This window comes from Hippocampus zosterae, chromosome 15, assembly GCF_025434085.1.
Source record: "Hippocampus zosterae strain Florida chromosome 15, ASM2543408v3, whole genome shotgun sequence".
Lineage (NCBI taxonomy): Eukaryota > Metazoa > Chordata > Actinopteri > Syngnathiformes > Syngnathidae > Hippocampus > Hippocampus zosterae.
This window is the reverse complement of record NC_067465.1, coordinates 15,359,862-15,386,897: the sequence shown is the minus strand read 5'-3', so window position 1 is coordinate 15,386,897 and position 27,036 is coordinate 15,359,862. Positions and strand designations below refer to the sequence as shown.

The 27,036-nt window shown below is 41.9% G+C and overlaps 3 protein-coding genes across 7 annotated transcripts in view; 2 read left to right on the top strand and 1 right to left on the bottom strand.

The window, feature by feature from the left end:
* Window positions 1-27,036, top strand: part of snap47 (synaptosome associated protein 47) — a 415,166-nt gene that overhangs the window by 155,533 nt on the left and 232,597 nt on the right. The window lies entirely within an intron of this gene.
* dhx30 (DEAH (Asp-Glu-Ala-His) box helicase 30) lies at window positions 494-17,053 on the top strand. Its single transcript, XM_052088403.1, has 19 exons — window positions 494-693; window positions 880-1,016; window positions 1,123-1,233; window positions 2,120-2,362; window positions 2,439-2,588; window positions 2,663-2,815; window positions 6,262-6,717; window positions 7,937-8,323; window positions 8,870-8,948; window positions 9,028-9,132; window positions 9,202-9,377; window positions 10,807-11,013; window positions 11,102-11,183; window positions 12,646-12,839; window positions 12,907-13,066; window positions 14,709-14,866; window positions 15,633-15,736; window positions 15,809-15,948; window positions 16,649-17,053. The coding sequence occupies exons 1-19, from the start codon at window positions 522-524 to the stop codon at window positions 16,900-16,902; spliced, it is 3,468 nt and encodes a 1,155-aa protein (XP_051944363.1). The 5' UTR covers window positions 494-521; the 3' UTR covers window positions 16,903-17,053.
* LOC127616715 (alanine aminotransferase 2-like) lies at window positions 17,392-24,987 on the bottom strand. 3 transcript variants are annotated; one of them, XM_052088507.1, is made up of 11 exons: window positions 24,849-24,987; window positions 24,688-24,777; window positions 24,507-24,615; window positions 24,046-24,176; window positions 22,566-22,812; window positions 22,415-22,494; window positions 20,937-21,070; window positions 20,687-20,861; window positions 20,435-20,590; window positions 18,035-18,147; window positions 17,392-17,660 (listed from the first exon to the last, which is right to left on the bottom strand). In XM_052088507.1, the coding sequence occupies exons 1-11, from the start codon at window positions 24,933-24,935 to the stop codon at window positions 17,570-17,572; spliced, it is 1,413 nt and encodes a 470-aa protein (XP_051944467.1). In that variant the 5' UTR covers window positions 24,936-24,987; the 3' UTR covers window positions 17,392-17,569. The 3 variants fall into 3 exon arrangements, with proteins under 3 accessions (XP_051944467.1, XP_051944469.1, XP_051944468.1); XM_052088509.1 differs by having other exon boundaries at window positions 20,472-20,590; XM_052088508.1 differs by having other exon boundaries at window positions 22,566-22,809.

Sequence of the window (27,036 nt, the reverse complement as noted above, 5' to 3'; positions counted from 1 at the left end):
TTATTTGTATTTATTATAATATGCTTTGTACGTGTTTATGTGATTAATTAAGGAAATTATATTAATAATAATAGACAATAATTGTGGTAATTGTATGTGTGTTAGCTCCCTCATTTGGTTTTTCTGTTTCATAGTTAATTAAAAACAAAAACGAACAGAAAGAAAGTCTGTATGTATGTATGTATGTATGTATGTATGTATGTATGTATGTATGTATGTATGTATGTATGTATGTATGTATGTATGTATGTATGTATGTATGTATGTATGTATGTATGTATGTATGTATGTATGTATATACTGTATGTGTGTATGCATGTATCGATGTATTTAGTTATTTTGTTATTTATTTTATATGCATGTGCATATACGTGCCATTATTTCATGGCGAATAACAGAGCGAAATATTCTACATTAATATGTAGAAGATAATAATGTATTGTAGGTATGGTTCTCGCCAGTGGTGTTGCTGTTTCACGCCATGACCACATAAACACCGAAGAAGAAATTGTAGTTTAAAGATGGCGCTACCCGGTGTTTCACTCGTGCGTCTGAGAGCTCTGTGCAGCCTCGGCAAATGTCTTCGGACGGGAGTCACGACAGCGTCACACTGGGGTAGAGAGATGCGCTGGTTCGGGACGAAAGTGGAGAGTATTAGACAATACAGCACGTCGAGTTTCCAACCGAAGCGAGGTGAGTGACACGGATGAGCTAGCTCCTGAGGTTGCCGCCACAGACGTCAAGGGCACAATCGTGTTTCAAAACATCACATTCATTAACCAGATTCCCTCTTTATTTTCATATCTATCGCAAAGCAACCCTATATATTGGCATAATTTGTACAGGTTTTACCTTAATTATTTTTTTTTTATTGCGCAGGAAATATTGGCTCTAACTTGCTGGAGGAGTTTCCAGACCCCAAATGTCTCTTGAATAACACAATCGCTCGATCACTGGGAGTCAACGACCTCTCTGAGCTCATCCAGTACACCTGCACGGAGGAGGCTGGCGTCAAGGTCAGGACGACACCGGTTTTCTCGATTCGAGATTTGTGCTGTACTGTTTCTGTGCTGTGTTGTGATCTTTAGATCTTTGTCTGGAATTGTTTTCCCTATTGTGTAGAAAGCCACTGTGACTGTGATGTGGCCCTGCAAGATCGAAGAGGATGGCTTCGCCTCCAGAAAAGTTGACGCAGAGAGATGTGCTGCAGCAGCTGCATGCCACAAGCTCAAAGTACGTTTTGGTTAAAACCTAAATTTACCTGTACATTTTTTTCTCTACTAAAGCAAATATTTAAAGATAAATATAGAATCATTTTTAAATGAACTCTACAATGTACAGAAAGCCAGTGAAGAGAGGCCCGAATTGTAGTTATGTGCTCCCTTCTATGAGATCCTGTTATGAGGAACATTTTGTTTAGCTGGAGACAGTTGAGGGAGGACTAGATGACTCCAAAATGAAGTGCATTGTAGTTATCTATCAGGCTTACTGTTTCTAAGTCCTGTTGTGAAAGGAATTAGCAAAATGCCTAAGATTAAAAAGATGGATTTAACAGCATTTTGACTTTTGTTTTTTAAAATTCCGTAAATTTTAATTTGTTATTGGGGCAGGTTTGTTAGTTTGTATTACTTTTTTTAAAATGTTTTGTGTTAGTATAGTTTTTTTTAAAAAACTAAAACTAATGACAGTTTTAGTTTTTTTTAAAATATGTGGACAATTTGTCATGTGTAAGATGGAAAAACAAAAAGGTGTTGTGTTAAAAAAAAGTCTGTCTTCCTTCTTCTGTCGCTGTACGGATGTACAGCACTACAGGGAAAAAAAAACTTAAAATCAAGCCACAAAAAAACCCATATTGTATTACTTGACCGATGAAAACGAAAGACAATTTCGCTATGATTATTATGATAATAGTTTTAGTTCGTTTTATACATGTAAAATGCACTTAGTGTTCATTTTTTGAAAAGCATTCTCATTTTTATTTCATTTCATTATCAAAAATGTTTTTCAGTTTTATTTAATTTTTGATACCTTGATCAACACATGTCAGAGGGAAAAAAATAAATCACCGGTATTTTTGTGTGTGTGTACCTTGCATAATTTTCATCTGCTTGCTGCACAGGAAATGGGTGTAATCGGTCCAGACAATCAGCTGCCCAGGAGGAGATCTGCCAGGGGGAGAGGAGGAGTGCGTTCGATTCTTTACGATGACAAAAACTCCCGGACCGATGACGTCCACGTTGCCCAGTTCAAGCCGCCACTTGAAAACTCACCTGAGATTTGCGAAGCACTCTCTCTCTTCCCTCATCCCAAAGCTCTCTTGACCAGGGTGGTCCAGGTGGCCACGTCATCCGAAAGTTGCAAAGTAAGTGCATATTATTTACACCGTTAACCTCTAATCACACATTATACCAAGGCGTTACTTATCACGTTCCCATCAGCAATTGATACGGTTCACGACAAGAGGCAGCAAGCTCAAGACATGTGAGCTGACCCTACGCTGGCCGCAGGAAATGACCTTCACCGCGACGGCGGCCAACAAAGTCACAGCAGAGAAGCGAGCAGCAGCTCTTGCCTGCGTGAAACTAAAGGTGACAAGTCATGTACCATTGTCTCGTTTTTTCTCCCAACCGCACTAAAGCCGATCATACGTCACCCAGCGTAGGAATTACAGTTGCTGGATAAGAACAACAACCCACTGCCCCATGCCAAGTATCACGGGGCCAAGGTGAGGGAGGCAGCAGAACGTGAGCGGCGTCCTCTGCGGGTGGATGTTCCCACTTATCTGGAAGACCGCATGAGGGACTATCTCACACGGGTAGGTCCAAGCTCGTTTCCACTTTGATTCAAGTCAATTAATAAATGGTTTGACGTCGCCCTTTTGTCTTGTTCACTTTCCATTTCTGTGATTCTTCTTATTAACTGGCTGCGCTGTCGAACTCCGTTTGCACTTCTCGAACACTTTGGGGACCACAGTATATACGTTGTGAACACTGGTCAGATGCGGTTCTGAGGTAAACAAACAAAAACTAATGAAACAATTAAAGCTAAAATACCGTATTGGCCCGAATATAAGATGGCCCTGGTGATAAGACGACACCCTCTTTTTCAAGACTCACGTTTGAAAAAATACTTTTTGAACACCAAATAAATTTTTATCCAGAAAATAATTGCAATACATCTGAAACAAATGATTCTAACAATATATTTGAGAGAAAATGCATATATTATTTTTCCTCATTCAAATCTCAATATCTGAACATTTAAATATACAGGGTGGCCCACTTAAAAGTAGCCCGGATTTTTTTTTAAATTAAAATATTTTTTTAATTTTTTTCAAAACATGTATTTAATTACGTGAATGTTACAAGTGACCCAAGTCTTTCCAAAACCTGTTTTTATTACTTACAGGTTACAAGAGATGCTGGAAGTGTTCCAAAACTGCTCCGGTTATACACGTTGGCGCTGAGCCAATTTTTGTTTGTTTTAGATTATACACGAACAGTAGTGCTCCTACCTTCTCCGGGTGCGTACCATACCTCAAGAAAATGGTGTTTTCCTTGCAGCAGAGAATAGTGATTGTGGAAGGCTATGTGCGAACCGGATCAATTAAGAAAACACAAGAGGCCTTCACTCGCGAGTACCCACAAACAAAACCACCGGCTAAACGTTGTGTTCAGAGCCTGGTTAAGAAATGGCGAGACACTGGCTCTCTCGCAAACGTGAAGAAGCAGAGACCTAAATTAGTCCGGACGCCCGAAGTTGTCAGTGATGTTCAGCAGCGAATTACAAATAGCCCTCACAAGTCAACTCGGAGACTATCCCAGCAAGTTGGTGTATCACGAACGACATGTCAGCGTGTACTGAATTCTCTGAAACTGAAACCATACCGAATTTCATGTGTTCAGGAACTAAAGCAGCCCGATAAAGCTAAACGCATTAATTACTGTACATGGTTGCTGACTAGCATTGCAGACGGACTTTTGGACCCACTGCTATACTTTATGTCGGACGAAGCATGGTTTCACTTATCAGGATACGTAAATTCCCAGAATACGCGGTACTGGTCTTCTGTGAATCCCCACATGACACGCGAAAAACCACTACATGACCAGAAAATCGGTGTTTGGTGTGCAGTTTCAGGAACACGGATAGTGGGCCCATTTTTCTTTGAATCAACAGTGAATACCGATGTTTATCTGGGCATCTTGGAACAGTTTTACGAGCAACTAACACCACAAGAAAGAATGTACTCCTTCTTCCAACAAGATGGTGCAACATGTCACACGTCCCACATGTCACTGGCATCCATTCATGAAGTCTTTACGGAAGAGCGAACTGTGAGCAAGGGGTTATGGCCACCACGGTCTCCGGACCTGACCTCATGCGATTTTTATCTATGGGGGAATTTAAAAGAAAAGGTGTACGCAAATAATCCTCATACCCTGAACGAACTCAAACAGAACATCACCAACACTATCCGAAGCATCACCTTAGCAGAGCTGCAGTCAGTATCAGCCAACATCCTGTGCCGTGCTCAAAAATGTATAGATGTCAATGGGGGACACTTCCAGCATCTCTTGTAACCTGTAAGTAATAAAAACAGGTTTTGGAAAGACTTGGGTCACTTGTAACATTCACGTAATTAAATACATGTTTTGAAAAAAATTAAAAAAATATTTTAATTTAAAAAAAAATCCGGGCTACTTTTAAGTGGGCCACCCTGTATAAACTAAAGTGCATTCACATTCGTATATGAATGGCTACTGATTTTTGAAATGTAAATTACATCATAACTTCTTCTCAGCAGCCGGTTAACCTGGCCGATCTTCAACCCACTTTTCTCCAGATTGTCGCTACGTTTCTCCATTTTCTCTTATCTCCTCTATTATTTTATTCTCTTCTCTTTCTTACCGCTATTTTTTATTATTCTTCTTCGTGCTACCGCTATTTTTATTTTTATTCTTCGTGACAGGGATTCACTTTGGCCTGGGGAGTCAAGTTCAGAATTCGCTTCAATTATATATGGTGCCATCTAGCGTCGTGAATGGGTATAATGTCGAGACCTGAAGATAAGACGACTCCCACACTTCTTATTTCAATGCACAAAACACCGTCTTATATTCGGACCAATGTCATAATTAAAAACAACAACAATTTTCATAAATGAAATGGGATAAAATCAGATTGCTTCTTCAAAAATAATGACATGAGTGTATCTGATTTTACATTTATGAAACAAACTAAAGCTACCGGTAATTGTGGCAAAAACGTCCTTGTGTTTGTCATCTAATTTCATGGAAATTACATGAGCTTTCAACATTGATTTTAAATTTGTTTTTAATTTTTTTCTTTCAGTATTACCATAAACCTGCACAGAAAAATGGTCAAACAGTTGTTTAAGAATTGTAGTTTCCTTTCCTCTAATACGCAATACTTACTAGGGCTGAACAATTTTGAAAAATGCAGTTGCAATTTTTTTTCTCCTCCCCAATAGTTTTTTTTAGGGCATATGTATTTATTTGGGGCGGCCCGGTAGTCCAGTGGTTAGCACGTCGGCTTCACAGTGCAGAGGTACCGGGTTCGATTCCAGCTCCGGCCTCCCTGTGTGGAGTTTGCATGTTCTCCCCGGGCCTGCGTGGGTTTTCTCCGGGTGCTCCGGTTTCCTCCCACATTCCAAAAATATGCATGGCCGGCGGATTGAACACTCTAAAAATTGTCCCTAGGTGTGAGTGTGAGTGCGAATGGTTGTTCGTCTCTGTGTGCCCTGCGATTGGCTGGCAACAGATTCAGGGTGTCCCCCGCCTACTGCCCGGAGACAGCTGGGATAGGCTCCAGCACCCCCCGCGACCCTAGTGAGGATCAAGCGGTTAGGAAGATGAATGAATGAATGAATGAATGTATTTATTTGAACAAAAATAAGCAATTAATTAATCTGTAGTCCAGTAAACATGATCAGATTTATTATCTCTAAATGTTTTGGTTTTCCAAGTTAGGCTAACGGTACAATAAAGACAACTTCAATTTATCTTTAATTGCCCCACGGGGATAAATAAAGTTTTCTGAATGAATTAATATGAAAGGTTGGTTATTTATCCTCGTCATTTGAAGTTGTTAAGTGGCAAAACCATTTTGACTTTTGGTTTCTTAAGTGTTCAATATGATAACTGCAAACTAACTAATGACAAATCCCAAAGCGTGTTCGAACCGTGAGTTGTATTGCTGGCCAGAAATTTAATGGTATAATTCTTGTATTGATGACAGTATCCAGTGGAAGCCGAAGTGCAGAAACTCTACGAGCAAGAGGATGACATTGTCAATCAGGAGGAAGCAGAGGAGGAAGACTTGATAATGGACGCCATCACAGGCAAACCTTACAGGCCGTGGTCCCCTTGGGAAATGCGGCACCTGAACGAGCACCTGCAGGAGGAGTGGGAAAGCGCCGGGCCGGGCCTGAGCACCGAGTTGCCAGTCGACGCCCACCGACAGCGCGTGGTCTCGGCCGTGCGCGCCTCCCAGGCGGTCGTGATCGCCGGCGAGACCGGGTGCGGCAAAACCACTCGCATCCCTCGCTTCCTCCTGGAGGATCGTGTGACAGCGGGACACGGCGCCGAGTGCAACATCCTGGTGACGCAACCTCGCCGGATCAGCGCTGTGTCGGTGGCCCATCGCGTGGCCCAGGAGATGGGCCCTGCTCTCAAACACTATGTGGGCTATCAGGTAGGTGACATTTAAACCTGTTTTACTGTAATTATTACTTAAGCCCCTAGCTATGGTTTTATTGTTCTTGTTTTGGTTGTAAAGTGTCCTTGAGTGTTTTGAAAGGCGCTTATACAGTAAATGAAATTTATTATTATTATTATCCCACTGAAGGGTGAACAATTGCAACTGTTGCCAATGGTTTAAAAAAAATCACGTTCACATCACAGTTTGTCAGGGTTTGTTCAAGGTCTCAAATGTTCACCAATAGTTTGTTTTTGTTTTTTTTTTCTTGTGGCAAGGAACTTTTGAACATGTTTAAAGAAAAGTACAGGCAAACGTTTGCGACCTCGAACGAACTCTGACGTGCAAACATTTGCTGCCTTGGCCACTCAGCAGGAAATGTGCTTTGGGGCAAGGGTGTTCACGTCAGTTTTGTCACGGGCTACTATGACTGTTAACTAAACAAATAGGTGTGATCACCTCAAAATGCAAAAAGCGCAACAAACTTATGAATAAATGAATTTTGAAATCAGAGGCCAGTAAAACCTATTCTCACATATTATTACCGGTACATTATTTTAAAAGGGGGAATGGAAACGAAAAATGCTTGCAATATTGCAACCTTTTTAAAATTGAAGACAATTTGCAGTATGTATTTTAGCAAGAAACACATAATTTGCTTTGGTGCGCCACAAAAAAATGCTTTTATGCTTTTAAAGGCTTACAACATGCTACTTTGATACTTTCCTCCAAATGGAAAAATGATTCCTTTGATTTTGTATTGAAAGTGCTCCAAATTATAACTTTACCTCTGATGGCAAATAGCTTGCTTGTTTGAAAATGTAGATAAAAGATCAGTAAATTACTTAGTAGAAAAAGCTTTAAATATGAAAATAAAATACAAATATCTGAAATTCCATCGTAAAAACTACGAAAAAATGCTGCATCGGGGTTGCTCGAAGCTTTTTTTCTTTGTTTTTTTTAGACACCAGAATTTCCAGATAAATGGCTTTCTTGTTAAAAAGCAGAAAAATATATATTTGAATAATAACATGTATGGTGTGGGCATTTAACTACAGTCCACACTTCAAAGAACTTAAATGTTTTTGGAGCAAAAATAAAATTGAGAGACACAACACCATACATAAATTCCAAACGAAAATCTTCCATCGTGGCATCACCTTTAATCTAGTCAACCTAAAGTAATGAAAGTTAATGGCGCACTCCCTCTGTGCAGGTCAGACTTGAGAGCCGACCGCCAGAGCAGAGTGGCGGGGCCTTGCTCTTCCTGACGGTGGGCGTCCTGCTGAGGAAGCTGCAGTCCAACCCCACCCTGCGGGGCGTCAGCCACGTGGTGGTGGACGAGGTTCACGAGCGTGACGTCAACACAGACCTCTTGTTGGCGCTGCTGCGCTCGTGCATGACCAAGAACCCCGACCTGCAGGTGGTGCTGATGAGCGCCACCGGAGACAACCAGCGGCTGGCCCGCTATTTCGGAGACTGTCCCATCGTTAAGGTGCCGGGATTCATGCACCCCGTGCGCGACAGCTATCTGGAGGATGTGCTGAGAGAAATGGGGCGGCGGCCCCCGCCCCCTGAAAAGAGCATCAAGTCGACCAATGAGGTGAGACCTGAGGACAAAAACAACAATCAATTCTTATGATGTTTTAGAATCTTGACAAGAATTAAGGATTGTTTGTAAAGGTGGCATTTCTACATATCCTTCATCATTGAACTTCGTAGGTATGCCTAATAATAATAAAAATAATGGGGTTTTTGGGGCGGCCCGGTAGTCCAGTGGTTAGCACGTCGGCTTCACAGTGCAGAGGTACCGGGTTCGATTCCAGCTCCGGCCTCCCTGTGTGGAGTTTGCATGTTCTCCCCGGGCCTGCGTGGGTTTTCTCCGGGTGCTCCGGTTTCCTCCCGCATTCCAAAAACATGCGTGGCAGGCTGATTGAACACTCTAAATTGTCCCTAGGTGTGAGTGCGAGTGTGAATGGTTGTTCGTCTCTGTGTGCCCTGCGATTGGCTGGCAACCGATTCAGGGTGTCCCCCGCCTACTGCCCGGAGACGGCTGGGATGGGCTCCAGCACCCCCCGCGACCCTAGTGAGGATCAAGCGGTACGGAAGATGAATGAATGAATGGGGTTTTTTTTTCCCTCCTCGACAGAGGCGCAGCAATGATGTCAGTCCAGATCTGGATCTCGTCGCTGATGTCATTGAGCACATCGACAGACGCGGCGAACCAGGTCGCGAAGCCCCTCTCCACTTCTTTGTCCTTTTGCAGCAATTCAATGTGCTTGCATTTCAAATGATTTCCTTCTTCAGGTGCATTACTGTGTTTCCTGCCCGGATGGCAGGACATCAGGACGGTTCAAGAGATACTCCAGATGAATCCGCACTTTTCCTCTGGCTTGCACATGATCCTGCCATGTAAGAATGCAAACAACCACCTTTTAAAACCACAACAACAACTAGCATCTCCCTTTCTTCTTGTTTCAGTGCACTCTAGTTTGTCCGTGGCAGACCAGCAGGCAGTGTTCCAGCGCCCCCCAGAGGGCCAGAGGAAAATTGTCCTAGCAACCAACATAGCAGAGACCTCAATCACCATCGACGACGTTGTTCACGTAGTGGACGCAGGAACGCACAAGGAGCACAGTTATGACCCACGCACTAAAGTAAGGCCCCGTTTGCAACATTTTCATTTGATCTTGTGCATGCAAATTAAACGCTAGTTCCTCAACATTACTGCAGTTAACCAAGTGATTATTTTATATGGAAAAATAACTGCAGCCTTTACAAATTAATTTAAAAACACTTTTAAAAAAACACGGAGGAGGGGTTTGTGTGTCCCAATGATCCTAGGAGCTAAGTTGTCTGGGGCTTTATGCTCCTGACAGGGTCAACCATGGCAAACGGGTGAGGGACCAGACAAAGCACGGCTCAAACGATCGCTGATAAAATTGTAATGTGCAAGAATAAAATCAGATTGCAGTATTGGTCCTATTTTTATGGGAAAATATGTGTTAATTTAATGACTCGCTTTTATTATGCAATTATATAATGCAAGCACTTTGTTTTTCTTCTTTCTATCCCCCCAATTTTGCTGTAGACTGTAAATTTCCCCAGTGTGGGACAAATAATAATAATTCTTACTTTAAACTCTGAACAAGTAATTTAAATAACCTCAAATACAATCTGAATTTTGAATTAAAAACAAAGGCATGCTGAAGCCTGTCCCAGTTATCTTTAGGCAGTAGGCGGCGATTGCCAGCCAATCGCAGGGCATTGGACATTGTCAAACAACCATCCATGCTCACACTCCCACCTACTGACAATTTAGAGTGTCCCATTAACCTGCCATGCATGTTTTTGGAACGTATGAGTAAATTGGAGAAAACCCACGCAGGCATGACGAGAACATGGAAACGTCGCACCAAAAGGCAGGGCCCGAGAATAAAACTCTACGCCTCTGCATTGTGAGGCGGACATGCTCACCAGCTGACCACCGGGGCACCACATGTATAAATTTCATGTTCTACATAAAGAAAATGATAACATCTTTAAGATTGGTAACAAGTTTTTTTATGGTCGTAGCAGTGCAAGAATCAATTGTAATGACAATACGATCTTAACTGAAAATTTTCCCCCTCAAAAAATAACATGTAGCGAAAATATTCTTTACAAGAAATTATTACGACCCAACATTTTTATTAATTAAATTTTTGAAATTATTTTTAGAAGGAATTTGCCCCCCCCCCCTCACACACACACACACACACAAATTCTCCCATTTCTCTTGAGACACATATTGAATGTTTCTCAGGATTTTGGGAAATAATATTGGAGCTAAAAACAATTTTTTTTTTGTTTTTCCCCAATGCAGGTTTTATTCATTGCATATTTGCGAGCCAGCAAGGTCCCTATCCTCGAAGACAGTTCACTGTATAATATTGCGAAAATAAGACTGGAACATTACAATAAACTATTTCCCCCATTCATATTTAAATAATGTTAAATATTTAATGAATAAAGTTAAGTAATATTAAAGATGAATAATTTTGGAGAAGTTTTGCGGTGTACGAATGTAATTTCTGCTGTTGTCAGGTGTCTTGTCTGGACACGGTGCGGATATCACGATCCAACGTAACTCAGAGAAAAGGGCGAGCGGGACGCTGTCAGCCGGGTCAGTCGTACCATCTGTTCCCTCGTGAACAATTGGACGCCATGACGCCTTTCCCCGTCCCGGAGATACTGCGCACCCCACTGGAGAGCTTGGTGGTCCAGGCCAAGATCCACAGTCCAAGATTAAAGGTAGTTTCTGGCGGCCCTGTCATTTGAATGCTAAATGCCTTCATCATATTGAATAATGTGGTTTTTTTTCTGATGCGTGTCCTTGGAGGCTGTTGACTTTTTATCACAAGTGTTGGACAGCCCCGAACAAGAAGCTGTGTCAGATGCCGTCCGAAATCTGCAAGACATTGGTGAGTCTTTTAGACTGTGTGGTTTTGTGCTTATGGATGTCAGCAAAAAACAAACCTTTCACTTTTTCCGCATGTTGTTGTTACAGTCTCATCCCAAAATTGAATACATTATTTTTTTCCCTCCAAATTCTACACACAACATCCCAAAATAGCAACGTGAAAAACATCTTTTTTGATCTGATGGGTGCACTACCAATTAAGCTGGAGGAATGTCTCAAAGATGATCAGGTGAAAGATGATATCCCTGAGCTAAGTTTTGAGCTTGGTGACAAAGGATGTGAATTCTTCCGGTAAATGTGATTTTGGGTTTTCTATTTTTCATACATTGGCAAAAATGTCAAAACAACTTTTTTCACATTGTCAATATAGGGTGTGTGTAGAATTTTTCAGGGAAAACATTTTCATTTTCATTGAAGTAGTTTTTATTTGATTTGATTTATGTATGTATTAATTACAACAAAACTTTAATGTCAAAGAGTCTTGAATATTATGGAAACTGTCGTAATCCTTGGGTAAAATTGTATTATGTAAAAAAAAAAAGTCCGACATTATACTGTAACACCAAAAATACGATTAACAAAACCAAAAATAAACAACTTTGAAGTTTGCAATTGGCTGGCAACCAGTTGAGGGTGTACCCACCTACTGCCCGAAGTCAGCTGAGATTGGCTCGAGTGCGACCGGAACCCTTGTGAGGATAAAGCGGAAAATGGATGGATTTAATTGAAGCTGTACGATTATGATTAAAATCAATTCAATTTTTTAAAATTGCAACTAGGAAGAAAAAAAGCAACTTGAATATGAGAACGAATATGCATTACGATACAAAACAATACAATACAATACAATACAATACAATACAATACATGCTGATTTATATTACAACAAAGTTGTATGTTTACAATTTTTAAAAATGAATAAAATTTTACTTTTGCAAAATTGCATTTTTCATGGAATCCTCTTGCGTATCGTCAGATGAATCTTGTAGTATTACAAAAATGTGTTTCATTTTTACGAAAATATACTGTTTAAAATAATTGATCACAGAATTATTTTGGCATTAATTCAAAAAACTGTTAACGAATCTTGAGTATTACGAGAAGAAATCATTTTTTCATGAAGAAAAAAATTGAATGGAAAATGCGATTTTTATTTATATTAGATTTATTTATTGTTAGATGTAATGAGACCAAATTTGTCACATTGAATCTCACGGTGATAGTTTTGTAAAAAGTATGTCGAGATGTATATAGTTTTAAAGAATCATGAATATAGCGGGAATACATTTTTTTCAAGAAAAAATGCAACGACAACAAAATCCTATAGCTGTGTTGTATTTTAATTATAAATGTAAGACTATGTACTATGAATGTAAAGTAGACGTGTTTTCATTGGCGGGTTGAGCGGGTGCTCGGGGGATCTTAAAACCACAACTTTTCTGCATTTTGTTTCTTGCGTGCAGGGGTCCTGGACGAGCGGGAATCACTGACGCCTTTGGGAGAGCGTGTGGCCTCGATGTCATGCGACCCGCGTCTGGGCAAAGTTCTGGTGCTGGGCGCCATGTTCCGCTGCGCGTTGCCCATGTTGTCGGTCGCCGCCTGCCTTACGCGAGACCCTTTCCACAACAGCCTGCAGAACCGAGCGCTGGTCACCAAGGTGAGATGACGACGGTTGACGTCGCGTTCCACCACGCGCTCTGACCTTTCGCCGCCGCCGTTGTCAGACCAAAGCCGGCCTGAGCGGCTCCAGCTGCAGCGACTACCTGGCATTCAGCCGCGCCATACTGGGCTGGAGGAGGCTTCAGCAGGAAGGAGATCGTCACGATCGAGACCAATACTTGGACGAACTCAATTTGTCCAAGGCCAGCCTGCGCTTTATTAATGGTACGGTCTCATCATTGTAAGGATGATACACAAATTGCCTTTTAGTGTTGCACGTCCAAAGTCATAAGCTTACAATAGTAAATGAACATTTTTAAGAAGTAATTTAGTCATTAATAACATGAGTCAACAAATGGTTACTTTTCCAGGTTATTTCTTTTGTTCTGATTCTGAATCTGCCCTTGTTTTTTCTCGACCACATCAGGTTTTCATCATCTTAATGATAACAATATTTTTTAAAAATCTGCATCAATAATATATACTGTAGAAATCAATTCAAAAATCGCCAGATTTTTCAGAGTAAAAAATGTTCAAAATGAAAGGAATTTAAAAAAAATTCCACTAGTCATAATTGTAAAAATAGTTTTTGAGATAAAAACTTTCAATCATTTAGTAAGACTCGACAGTGGTACCGCTACTTACGAAATTAATCGGTTCTGGAAGAAATTTCCGAACTAGAAAATACTGTGAGTAGAGACCCGTTTTCAATGTAAATGCCCTAATCCATTCCAAGTCCTCACCCAAAATTCAGACATACATTTTCTTATCAAGCATAAAAATCCATCAAAATATGGAACAAATACATGTTACAATTAGATTATTGCACAATAAATGAGCGAGGTACATAATTATATCTAACAAACAATAGAGTAAAGAATAAAAACGATGGTCATTTAACTTTTAACTGCGTCCTCACTGTTTTTTGCCCTCTTTAGTTCATGTTCTCTCTCAGAAGTGGTTTTTGCCTGGTGTTTTGTCAAGAACTGAGGAAAGGATGCCTGCTTGTTGGCTTTTAACAATCCTTCAACAATGTCAGAGGCAGAGTGAGCGATCACCCGACTGGTGAACTCTTTTTCTGGGTGATTCACATTTACCTAAAACTATTGGAAACCTACTGGGTAAATGGCGAGGACGCTGCATAGACGCATATCTATCTATCAACACACGCAGACACATACGGTAGAGGTCCTTCTTAGCCAATGGGATGCCATGAAGATGCCAGGTAATAGCCAGTGGCAGAACAGCTACAAGTATGTTGCGTTCAGGAAACTCAGAGCTGCCAATAGCAGCCCGTACTGTAATTTTACCTTTCATATCTTGAAATTTCTTTCGTAACGAGGCAATATTTTCCTGTTGAGGCCCTTCGTAACTAACTAAGATTTCGTCTGAAGAGAAGTTCATTAAGTAGAGGTACCACTGTAGTTTGATTGCTTTTCTTATTTTGATAAGTAGTTTTAAAGAATTGTGAATAAAGTTGAATTATTAAAAGTAAAAGGCACAATATTGTGAGACTTGTTCATAGTTTAATATGGAAAGGAATACTGTAGTTGCAAGATTAAATGTATAACAACGTTACAGCAATGTAAAATTGTGATTATAGAAATATTTACAAGTTGAATTTGTAAGAGGGAGGAAAAAAATCTGACTATACAGTAACAGAGTATTTTGCAAAGATGCAGAATCGAGAACATTTGGTTATTAATATAACCAAATGAGAGTAGTATTTTTGTGGATAATCATTGACATTCAAGAATCGTAAATCGTACAGGAAGAAGGTCTGTTATGTTTTTTTAAGAATAATAAAACTTGTCCAAGAGCATCCTTCGATTGGTCCCCGGGCAAATTTGTTTGTCCACTGCTGCAGGTCTCATCTCTCAGTTCAGCGAGAATCTGCGCGAGGCTCAACTGGTGTCCCGTGCCATCGAGTGCCTACGGAGCTCATCGCTGGTCAACCAGCACAGCGAGCAGGAACAGTTGCTCAAGGCCGTGCTGCTGGCGGGACTCTATCCCAACCTCATCCAGGTCCGCGCAAATTCAAAGGCCTTACTACATTATCATCATATTCGTGAGAGGGATTTCAAAAATGTGATGCAAGATTGAGCCCCTGGTCACACAGACTGTTTGTGTACATTTGCACCCACTTTTAAAAAAAGCTGGTGGTTTGGCTTACATGGACTACATGTGACATGTTGATTCAACCGTTGGCAATTGCATCGCCAAAGAGAGCAAGCATTTTCTACACACGTGTGGACTGACTGGTAGTGTAGATGTGAGGGGGGAAAAAACGAAATCGCCAATTTAGACACGGGGCTTGGACCTACAACAGCAATTTGACAAATTCCTATTGATTTTAGTGACATGATTTTTGTTGAAATTCCATTTTGTGATATTTTATTGAGGTTAAAAAAAGGTGATTAAGGTAAAACTTAACAATGGTAATTTTTTTAGTTTTTTCCCTAAAAATATAAGAATCAATGGATAATTTTTCACCCCCTCCCAAATAATTAAAATATTCAACCTAAAACTGCATTATTTTTTTTGTGACAAAATATTCCCAACTGAAAAACGGAACATTTTCATTCAGTTTTCTTTTTTTATCACTTTCTTAATAAAATTTGAATTGGGGGTTCAATTCTACCTGAAGTATTTCTTGAATTGTTTTGTCTCTGAAGGCAGAGTGAAATGTTGATCCAAAAGTGCGGCCATCATGCGCAGTGTGGTTTTGTAGCAGATTGAGGTCTGCATGCAGATTTGGTTACTTTGCTCAAAAATATTTTTTTCCATTTAGGTTAAGAGAGGCATTGTGACCAAAGGAGGGCGCTTTCGTCCCAACAGCCTGTCTTTCCGCACAATGGGTGGTGCCGTCGTCCTCCATCGCTCCACCGTTAACAGGTGCAACACATTTTTTTCAAAGCGAGTGTTTCTCGTTGATTTTCTGACTGGGTTTTTTTTTGTGATTTGCAGAGGAAACGACGAACTTCCTAGCCGATGGCTCACCTTCTTCGGCGCCCTTAAGTCCAATGGCTCCATCTTCATCCGCGACTCGTCAGCTGTCCATCCGCTTGCCCTGCTTTTGCTCACAGACTGTGACATCACGGAAACAGGTACGCTTTTATTTATTTTATTTTTTTGCTTTAGTTGATATGAATTTTTTAAATCGTTAAAATATGCTTGTGTTGAGTTTTTGGAAGTGACTTTTTGGGGGGAGTTACATTGTATTTATTTCATTTTTATTTAATTTATTTAATGGTAATCATGGTACATTTTTTCATGGTAATAGCTGTACAACTTAGAAAAAATGGATAAATTGTTGGTATTTGATTCAAAATACTGTTTTGGTTTTTTTGGGACAATTTCTGTAAGCAATATTTTTTAGATGTTTTTTTTCTGTGATTAAATGACCCAACAAAAAATTTGTTTTTTTTTGTTTTAAATCAAAGTTTTTGGGAAGCTGCGTCAGTCATTTTTACCCCCTTTTTTTTCTTAGCCCATTTCAGTTGAAAATTATTTGGAGAAGATCATTTTGGGGAAGGGGATCATTTATTTTGTGGAGTTTCTTTTTGTTCAATTACTTATTGAAAAAAAAATATATATAATATATATATATTGCAGTAATTCTTTTCGATATGTATGTTATATATTCTTTGTATTGATTTATTATTTATTTGAGTTTATTAGTTGTACCAGTAAATAATTTTCGGGTTTATATATTAAATATATATATTTTAAATGACTTCTTAAATATTTAGTTGAAAATTATTTCTTTGCCTGGATTAAAAAATCTCCACCTGCATGCGTTTTCAGTGCGCGGAGACGATGTGGAGGTGGTTCTCTCGGGCTGCTCGCTGGTGCGCTGCCAACTGTCGGCCAGCGTGTGGGAACTACTGTGGGATTTGCGCACGTCCATCCAGGCCATGCTGCGCCGCAACCTCAGGCAGCCCACCCCCGGCGCATCCGCATACTCTGGCCAGGATGGCGAGCTCATCGCGCTGCTGGTGGAGCTGCTTAATGGCACAGACGGCAACCAGTGGACTCCAAATGACAGCGAGGTAGACTGATCATCATGAACACACAGCACTTGTGAACTATACTGCAGTTATTCATGTTTTGTTGAATTCCCTTTTTGGATGGCCAGCTAATGAACTCATGAAGAAATCCATTCATTTGGGTTGTGCAGCCTAAAATATTAAATGACTTTAGAAAAGTCAATTGTTTTATGTTTTTGTTTTGTCTCTATAAATGCTACTGTCTGAAATACAATTGAATGTTCCGAAAGTAGTACAATTTGAAGGTCCGCTAAAATAAAAAAATTACTTTCCATCATATTGCAAGACTTTTGCTTTTTCTTTGATAGACAAGAGTGTAGCAGTGATAGCAAATGTGTTGCTAGTTATTCTGACTTTTATCGTGCTTTACTACAAATTTTATTTTTTATAGTGTGACCTTTTCTCGTGTGCCCATATTGCCAAATGAATTCACCTATTGATACAGCGCAGTTAACTCATTTTATACTTGCCTCTGATGGTGTAAATTATTCAAATTGTGAGTGTCTTTACTTTCTTTTATTATTATACAGTGGTCATCTTATTTTTACACTTCAGACGAAATGAATACGTTGACAAGATCGATCAAAATTAACCTTGTCGTCATTACTGTAGTCTAAAAATGATGCTTTTACAGGGTTATCCGACCTCGTTAGGTTCCAGGAGGATTGGTGGGAAACATTTACGAGAAGTCCTTCATGAACTTTAAGTGAAAGGCACTGAGGCGTCTCAGAAGTTCCTCCATGGTGTCAGCAGGAGTCATAATGCAAAACCTGCACAACAAAATAAAGTGGCAAGACATTAATAATCAAAGGTATTAGATGGAGTTCAAAGTATGAGCCTGAGGATTTAATTTCTTTTTCATGTATTGCCAGACTTTTTCATGAGTTGTTATGATAGACATCCACACAATATAGTGTTGATGTGTAAAATTTGTGTCAAAGAGGCATTTTTGTTTATTTTCCAAAAGGTGACTTTTGGTAAATTGTGTTGGGTACTGATAAGATGCAGAACATTTTGTTTTGCGCTGACGCAGAGTTTTTGTTTTTATCACCAAAAAGGTGATATTTTTTTTCAAACAAATAATGAACTAAAGTGATACCAGCACAAACTTAACACCAACTGGTGCTTGGGCAAAAATACAAACCTGATGTGGTAGGTTCCTTCCTTTTGTCCGTACTCGCAACCTGGACTAACAAACACGCCAGCGTCCTCCAACAGTTTGGTGCAGTAGAACATGTCAGGTTGCATGCCCGCTTCCTGAAACATGACAGTATTAAAGGGGATATTTTAATGTCTTGTATCCAAATATACATGGCTCCTGGAGGGCCTGCCCACCTGGTGAGTGCACAACCATGTAAATCTGATTTGTCTAATCCTAAAATGTGTCTGTGAAGCATGGTTTTAACGCTTTAAATAAAATTAATATTGAATGCAGGCGGCCCGGTAGTCCAGTGGTTAGCACGTCGGCTTCACAGTGCAGAGGTACCGGGTTCGATTCCAGCTCCGGCCTCCCTGTGTGGAGTTTGCATGTTCTCCCCGGGCCTGCGTGGGTTTTCTCCGGGTGCTCCGGTTTCCTCCCACGTTCCAAAAACATGCGTGGCAGGCTGATTGAACACTCTAAATTATCCCTAGGTGTGAGTGTGAGTGCGAATGGTTGTTCGTTTCTGTGTGCCCTGCGATTGGCTGGCAACCGATTCAGGGTGTCCCCCGCCTACTGCCCGAAGACAGCTGGGATAGGCTCCAGCACCCCCGCAACCCTAGTGAGGATCAAGCGGCTCGGAAGATGAATGAATATTGAATGCTAGCCAAATTAAAGCATTCTGACTGATCTTTCAACGTTCAAATAATATTGTGTTATGACTATAAAAACCCAGAAACTATCAAATTAAAGATTGGACAATTCTTTCATCACCCCCAGAAAAGTTTGTTTCCATCTTTTCATTTTTCTGTAATCAGCAGCAAAACATGATTCAGTTCCACCCAAATCACCTATTTTGTACCCCAAATAATGTCCCCCAAAAACAAGCTGTTTGTGAAGAGATACATTTTACGCCCCAAAACTTTGATGCTAATAATTTTTGTTTTCGTGACTGTTCAAGCATCTGAAAATGTTTCCTTCTATAAAATACCATCAATGAAAATATGCTTTTAATGGCAAAATAATGTTTTTCATAAAGGTTGCTTGTGTACCGATTTGATACATTTGAAAGCCTTCACAAAACTATTTGTACTGTATGCTGTTGAGTAGTTGTAATATTTAGTAGTGTGTGTGCATGCATGTCTGTAGCTCCATCCAAGATGGCGCCATAGTTGGCAGCCATCTGCAAGAGCTGTTTTGTTCTTTTGTCTTGTTCTGTCATATGGTGTTTGTTGTAGACTATTTTCAGCGTTTTGACTGTAACATTTGTCGCAGAAGAAAAATATGTGCTTGATGGTTGCACCTTCTCTCCATCACGCAGGCACTGATTTTGTTGGGGGTGGGGGTGTCGATGCCTAACAGCCCCCGGGGTTGCTTGTGTTTTTAGTGCAGCATTTTTCACATCTTCATTTTATTCACTGGAGATGTCGGCGCTGATGGAACTGAGGATGACGAGAGAGGAGTGTCGGCGCGGAGCGCAGATGGGTATTTGGAACGGAGAGTCGGCACTTGGAAGTGAAACATATTTTCCGTTGGGAAGTGAACCGAACCAATCTCTTTTTCATCAATATACACTACAGGTTCTTGTTTACTTTCATTCTCAGCATGTAGTGGGTGTGTGGGATGTCATAAAAGTTTTGAGCGAGACGTCTTGGATACACTGGTGAAAGGACACATGGATTCTTTCCTCTTTCATCGATAACAGTTTCAAACAAGGTGTATGCAGGAATCGTGGTTACGACTGCATGAGTGTCCATGTCTTGCGCGTTCTTTTATATGAGTTTATTTAATGTTGACTGTTTACATTTTTTTTCTCTACGTTACACCAAGATTTAATTTTAGATTTGATGTAAGAAACGTCACTCCTGATTTAGAAGCGTATGCATTGTTGTGACGCATGGTGATTTAATCCAAGAGATATTTACTTTTATGAATGAATGATCAAACCGCAGTTGGCCATGGCTTTCCTTTCTCATTTGTTTAAAAAAAAAATGTTGACAGCAACTGACGTCAGCGGTGCTCCTTTTTAGATTCCCATTGAAAGCATTTCACGTCAATGGCGCTCAAAGTGTGAAGGTAACTGGCACGTGGGAATGGGTGTAAACTCTGGGGGGGTGCATGTGTACAAGCAGAACCCTAGTGGTGCTCCAGCACATGCCCTTCCGCATGGATTTTGTCTCGATCAATGCTTAAAAAATAATCTGTGCCATCAATCGCCCCCCACAAAAGCATTTTGAAATCTGACAGGCTTTTATTTTAACCCGTGTGATAACTGTGCCCCTCACTCGCCCCCAATTCAAATTGTTTCCCCATCTAATGTTTGAATCATTTGGTGAAGGGTGCCGGAAAGCCTGCCTTCAAAGTCGCGCTTGCATAAAAAGTGAGTTGCACGGGGAGGTTTGTGACCTTGGCTTTGCAAATGGCTTTCGTGGTCAGATGCAACCTGGGGAAGGCAAAGGCTCCCCCCTGCACGGGCTGGCAGCTGATTGCAGGCAGCCGGTTGAGAACCTGCAGCACTCTCTTTACGTTGTCAACCAGCGTGCGCCTCGTGTGCTCCATCTCCTGTGGAAACGGGAATGATGCATCCAGCATGCTGGAGCGGCTGACTGAATATCAGAAGATCTGTTTGTGTGAACCTTTGGACTGCCGTGGACTCACGTGCATGTAAAGCGGGTATGACGGATCTCCCGGCTGGGGGGGCTCCACCATGAGCTCCAAAGCGATTTGTCCGGTGACGGGTGCAGAGGGGATCAAATGGAACAGACGCTCGACGTACGGCATGATGCCGGGGTCCATGTTGACCAGCTCCACGTATCCTCCTCGAAGACCGCACCTGAAAGGAAAAGCACAAAGTGACTACGCGGGCCAATCGGGAGCCTTCGTGCGCATCACGTGATCCACGACTTACTCTCCAAGGCCTTTGGATGCCGAGTGGAAGGATGCCAGCTCCAGCGTGTGGGCCAAAGGAGGCCCCAACTCATAGAGGCGCTTCTTGTAAGACACAAACTCACTGTCTGCGTCGTAAACGCTGCCCTGGTACACCTGTGGGTATGACAATACTCAACTCATTTGCATATCGCCAGTTTTCAGTGAAAACTACCGCGTATTTACACTTCTTCACTGACAGCTGCTGTACATATGCGGACCAGTCTATGGTTAGCGATACATTTTCACTAACACGCTTGTGTGGGGATCTCATTGGAAACCCCACAAAAAAGCAGAAGAAAAAAAGTTAAGTCGTGACATTGGTGAGCTCTTGTGTAATGACCCTTTGAATTTGACATTTGAGGAGTTTTTCCAAATATGGGCAACACGGACGGACGGGGGAAGAAATTGGTGTTTGAGCAATGCATTGTGTTTGACCTTGGCATGTGATTTTCCTGTATTTTAAAAATTTGCACTGACCAACAGATTTTTTTCTAATCAAAAATACTACTTGTTTTTTTTTTTTACACCAATTCCGAATCAGCCCTTTTATTTTCTCTTGCACATCAGGTTTTCATAATTATAATAATCATCCTCCCACATTCCAAAAACATGCGTGGCAGGCTGATTGAACACTCTAAATTGTCCCTAGGTGTGAGTGTGAGTGCGAATGGTTGTTTGTTTCTGTGTGCCCTGCGATTGGCTGGCAACCGATTCAGGGTGTCCCCCGCCTACTGCCCGGAGACGGCTGGGATGGGCTCCAGCACCCCCCGCGACCCTAGTGAGGATCAAGCGGTACGGAAGATGAATGAATGAATGAATAATAATATAGGACGGCCCGGTGATCCAGTGGTAGCGCGTCGACCTCACAGTGCAGAGGCTGCGGGTTCGATCCCGGCTCCCGCCTTCCAGTGTAGAGTTTGCATGTTCTCCCCGGGCCTGTGTGGGTTTTCTCCAGGTACTCCGGCTTCCTCCCCCATTCCAAAAACATGTGTTGCAGGTTAATGGAACACTCTAATTGTCCCTAGGTGTGAGCGTGGATGGTTGTTCGCCTCTGTGTGCCCTGTGATTGGCTCGCAACCGGTTCAGGGTTGGGAGAGGCTCCAGCACCCCTGCGACCCTTGTGAGGATAAAGCGGATCGGAAAATGGATGGATGAATGGATGGATGGACAATAATAATATAACATGTAATATTTAAAAATTTGTGATTAGGTCAGGTGATTTTTTTTCCTGAAACATCATCGCTATAAATTATGCATGGTCAAATCTGTACTGCTCAAAATGAACAGAAATTTTCACAAAATGAACAGATCTCAAAAATCAAATGTGCTCCAAAAACAGTTTTGAAACCAGCCTCACAAATGTCAATTTCAGGACACATAAAGGCATCTCTGATTAAAAATTGTTGTTAACCAGTATTATTTGTTGTTATTTTCTGCATAAAACCTAAAACTCCTCACCTCATCGGCAAGAAGGAAGAGGTTGTTCTCCGCCACGAACCTGATGACCTCTTCCATGGACTTCCGACTCTGGACGTGCCCTGAGGAGCACCAAAAGTGGGACTGTCAACGGCAACGACACGGTTGGCCGTCGTGCTTGCGTCCTTGGCACCTGTGGGGTTTCCCGGGTTGATGACGTACAAAGCGACGGGCCTGCACACACCGCGGGCGGACGCCAACGCTCGCCGCAGCTCGTCCGCCCGCAGCTCCCAGCCGCCCTCCTCGTCCAGGAAGTAGGGGGCGGCCACGCCCCCTAAGGCCGTCACGGACAAGGGGACTGTACTGTAACCCGGCACGGGCACGAGCACGCCCCTTTTGGGGGTCGCCTCGCTGCTCAGCAACAGTGTCAGGATGCTCTGCTCGGTTGGGCGACGTCATGGAATTGATACGAAGGCTCAGTGAAAACGCTCAACGTGTCATTCAAAAATGAAAAACTCACGAATGTAATTGTGAAGTATTACACATTTTAGTAAAATACTCAATAATCAGACATTTCCGGACCTTGTATTTCGTGAAGCTCAGTAATAATCTTGAAAATATATTTTCCATCAATGGGTTCTTTAAAAGGCGGCACGGTGTCGATTGGTTTGCAGGTTGGCCTTATACAGTAGTGCAGAGGTGTAGGGTTCGATTCCGGCTCCGCCCTTTCTGTGTGCCGTTTGCATGTTCTCACCGTGCCTGTGTGAGTTTCCTCCCACATTCCAAAAACATGTGTTGCAGGTTAACGGTGTTGAGTGACGATGTATGCCACTGGCATTATGACTAAATGTTTGGTACCATTTTGTGTGGAGGGATACCGTATTATGGGGTGTATATAACTAAAGGGGGTGGAGCTTCCCTGCAGTTCGCTTCTGGCAGTGACGATGCACTGAGGCACGTCGGGTGATCAGCGACTCAGTGGTAGCGACCACAGAAAAATAAGAAACGTCTCCAGTCTTGTGCCTCAAACCGAGTGTAGTCACCAGCAATGATGCCTACACATGAACAGCGAGAGACTTCCGCAGCAGGAGCTCCAACAAATGGAACACTCTAAATGTCCTTGGATGTGAGTGTGAGCACGGATGGTTGTTTGTCTATGTGTGCCCTGCGACTGGCTTGCGACCAGTTCAGGGTGCCCCCCCTCCTCCCCGCCAATTGTCCATAAGACCGTTGCGATAGTCTCCAGCACGCCCACGACCCCCGTGAGGATAAGATGATTAGACAATGGATGGATGGATGGATATATTCTTTAAAAACGGTATGTTTCTGGGATTCATTCATGCAATTCATGTCTTATTTATTGAAACTTTTAATCTATGACGTGGCACATATATGTTATTATTGGCATCTAAAATGGGGATTATACTTTATCCAGTTAATCATTCATTTCAAACCTATACATGACCATTTTAATTACTGAAGGCATTTTCACTTTTTTAAATTCATTGTTTAAACGTAATTGACTCAAGAATATAGCTTTTAATGACATATGTATTTCATGAATAGCCTTTTTATGAATTGATTGACTGATTCAAATTTGATTTAAACCAAGCCTCCAGACTACATTATGGTGTGGTCTAATTAAAAAAACAAAAGCGTAAATGAGTGAATACCGTGAGCGACGTCTGGGAGCCGGGATGGATCCAAATGTTCTCAGGATGGGCCGCAACACCGTCGCGTTGGCTGATGAACTGGGCGAGTTTCTCCACTATTTCGAGTATGCCTGCTGTGTTTGTATACGAGCCTGAAGAAAAATACGGTGGTTGACTTCTGAGCACTTCCGCCTTTCAGTGCAGAAGTCTCGGGTTCATATCTGGCTGTGGTTTTCTCCGGGTACTCCAATTTCCTCCCACATTCCCAAAACATGCATGGTAGGTCGATTGAATGCTCTAAATTGTCCCTTGGTGTGATTGTGAGTACAAGTATTTGTTTGTCTTTGTGTGCCCTGCGATTGGCTGGCAACGAGTTCAGGGTGTACCCTGCCGAGTGGCGAAGACGGCTGGGATAGTCTCCAGCGCGACCCTCATGAGGATAAGCGGATCAGATCATGGTTGGATGATCTTTTCCAACTTACCAACACTACCGCCATCGCACCAGCTGAGCAGCTTCTGTGCCCGCCGTTTAACGTCCATGGGCAGATTGCCGGCGTCCAGGAGTTGTGGGTATAAACAAGCGGCGAGCACCTGTCCCACCATACGCACGTCAATTCAAATGGACGTCCTTAAAAATGCGTTCTCATCATCCATCTTTGTTACCTGTCTGACAAAGGTGAGAGGTTTCATGCCGGCCCCGTGAGGGTCACCCCAGCAGACATCTATCACATCCTTGTAGGGCTTCTTCTCTCCCTGGATGTCACATTTGCTTGGAAATTTACAAATCGTAGCACATTTTATCAAGTTGGATCACATTTTTTTACCTGCTCCAGCATCTTCTTGATGTGAGCCGCTCGTTCCATCTGGTCCACCATCTGGTCTAGCCTCGCAGTCCTCACGTGGGAGCTCATGTCCGTCCTGTCCGTTGCTCCTTTCGGATGTCCAAGTGTGTGCGTGTAAGAGGACGTTCCTGGTGAAAGTAACAGGAGGAGGGAACACGTACTTCATTAACAGGGATGATATTGGGTTTGGATTGAAGGCTGTTACCTGATTGGGTACCAGTTGACCCCTTGGTTCATTTTTAACTTTCATTTGTTTCCATTATGAATACATGTATCAGTCTGCATGCTTTCCTGTATTTCAAAAGTAGAGACAGTTACTGTGTTACCATTGGTGCAAGGTGTTAAACATTCAATGTTTCAAATCCTTGTAATCATTGAACCTGTTCAAACATCTGTTGTGCATTACAGCTAGCTAGTTTCTTCTGTGAGTCGAAATGAAGGAATGCTTTCTATTGTTAGTGGTTAAATCTCCTCACTGACTTTGGGCAAGAGGACCGATACGCCCTCTACTGGTCTCCAGCCAATAGCGTACACACATACAGACCAGTGTTGTGTCCAAGGACCGGCAACCCGAGGTCAAGGCCAAGGCCAAGGACTTGGAACATTTTCAGAGGCAAGGCCAAGGACTGAGTTTTAAGCTGAGGCCTCGCCGAGGACATGCATAAAACAATACTATCATACCACTTGGCAGGTCTTCATATTTGCAACACCCCTCCATCATAACCCTTTGCACTCCCTAACGCTTGAATGAAGTTTTTATTCAAAGAGTAGAACAGTGAGGGTACGTGTTATTTATACAGAGAAAAACAAAAATAAAAGCATATGATATACATTTATGAATTAATGTTTTTGTGCAGCAGTTTCTTAATATGAAGTAAATCAACACTCAACACGCGTGACGTGGCACGGAACACAAGTTGAGAAATGACTTTGCATAGAAGTCAGTCACTGACTTCAGAAAAAGCGGTAATCTCTGCAGTAATAATTTTACAGTTAACCGTCAGCGAGTCCCAGGGACTCGCTGATCAGAAAAGTGCCATTATGGAATGAGAGAGTCCCAAATTTCGAATTCTGAAAGGGTCTACTTATTCAATTGCATAGGATAATAACACAAACAAACATACACATACAATGATAAACAAATGCTGCAAAAATTTAAATAATTCAGTAGCAGGCCTGAGGATTTTGGAAATTCATGGTAACCGTTTTTCGGTTCTGTTGGATTACCCAATGGGAAACCATGGTAACTAATGTTGGTTTCCGTATACGTTCATCATGGGAACCCATTTTTCTATTTTGACTGATATTCATAATCAAGAATTCTGTCACTCAGAAGTATAATGTTTCAAGATAAATGTTTGAAAACGATGCATTAACAATGAACATGACATCAGCAGCCGCGTACTCCAGGTTTATTCCCAAAAATAAATGGTGTACTCATGTGGCATCATCAGAGTATTTTTTCCAATCTCACACTGCAAAGATTAATTGACTGGTAATCATTAATACAGGTAAGTATTGATGTGGCTTGACATCCTCTTCCCAAGACGATGCATGTGTAATCTACGATCAATTTGACGAAAGAATTTAACACACGGGCGGCCCGGTAGTCCAGTTGTTAGCACGTCGACTTCACAGTGCAGAGGTTCGGGTTCGATTCCAGCTCCGGCCTCCCTGTGTGGCGTTTGCATGTTCTCCCCGGGCCTGCATGGGTTTTCTCCGGGTGCTCCGGTTTCCTACCACATTCCAAAAATATGCATGGCAGGCTGATTGAACACTCCAAATTGTCCCTAGGTGTGAGTGTGAGCGTGGATGGTTGTTCGTCTCTGTGTGCCCTGCGATTGGCTGGCAACCGATTCAGGGTGTCTCCCGCCTACTGCCCGGAGACAGCTGGGATAGGCTCCAGCACCCCCCGCGACCCTTGTGAGGATCAAGCGGTTAGGAAGATGAATGAATGAATTTAACACACGTCATCATGAGTTCTACCAACAGTTAACATTAGCATTACTACACTTTGTGACGAATGTTTTATTCATAAAGTTACCATGCTACAACCAGTAAATTATAGAATAACCAATACGGTTTCATAATATTTTTTCACAGAGATTAGCCTACAAATCTAATGACCAATTTGCCTCGTAATCGTGCCTCGCGTCGTATTTCGCTCTCG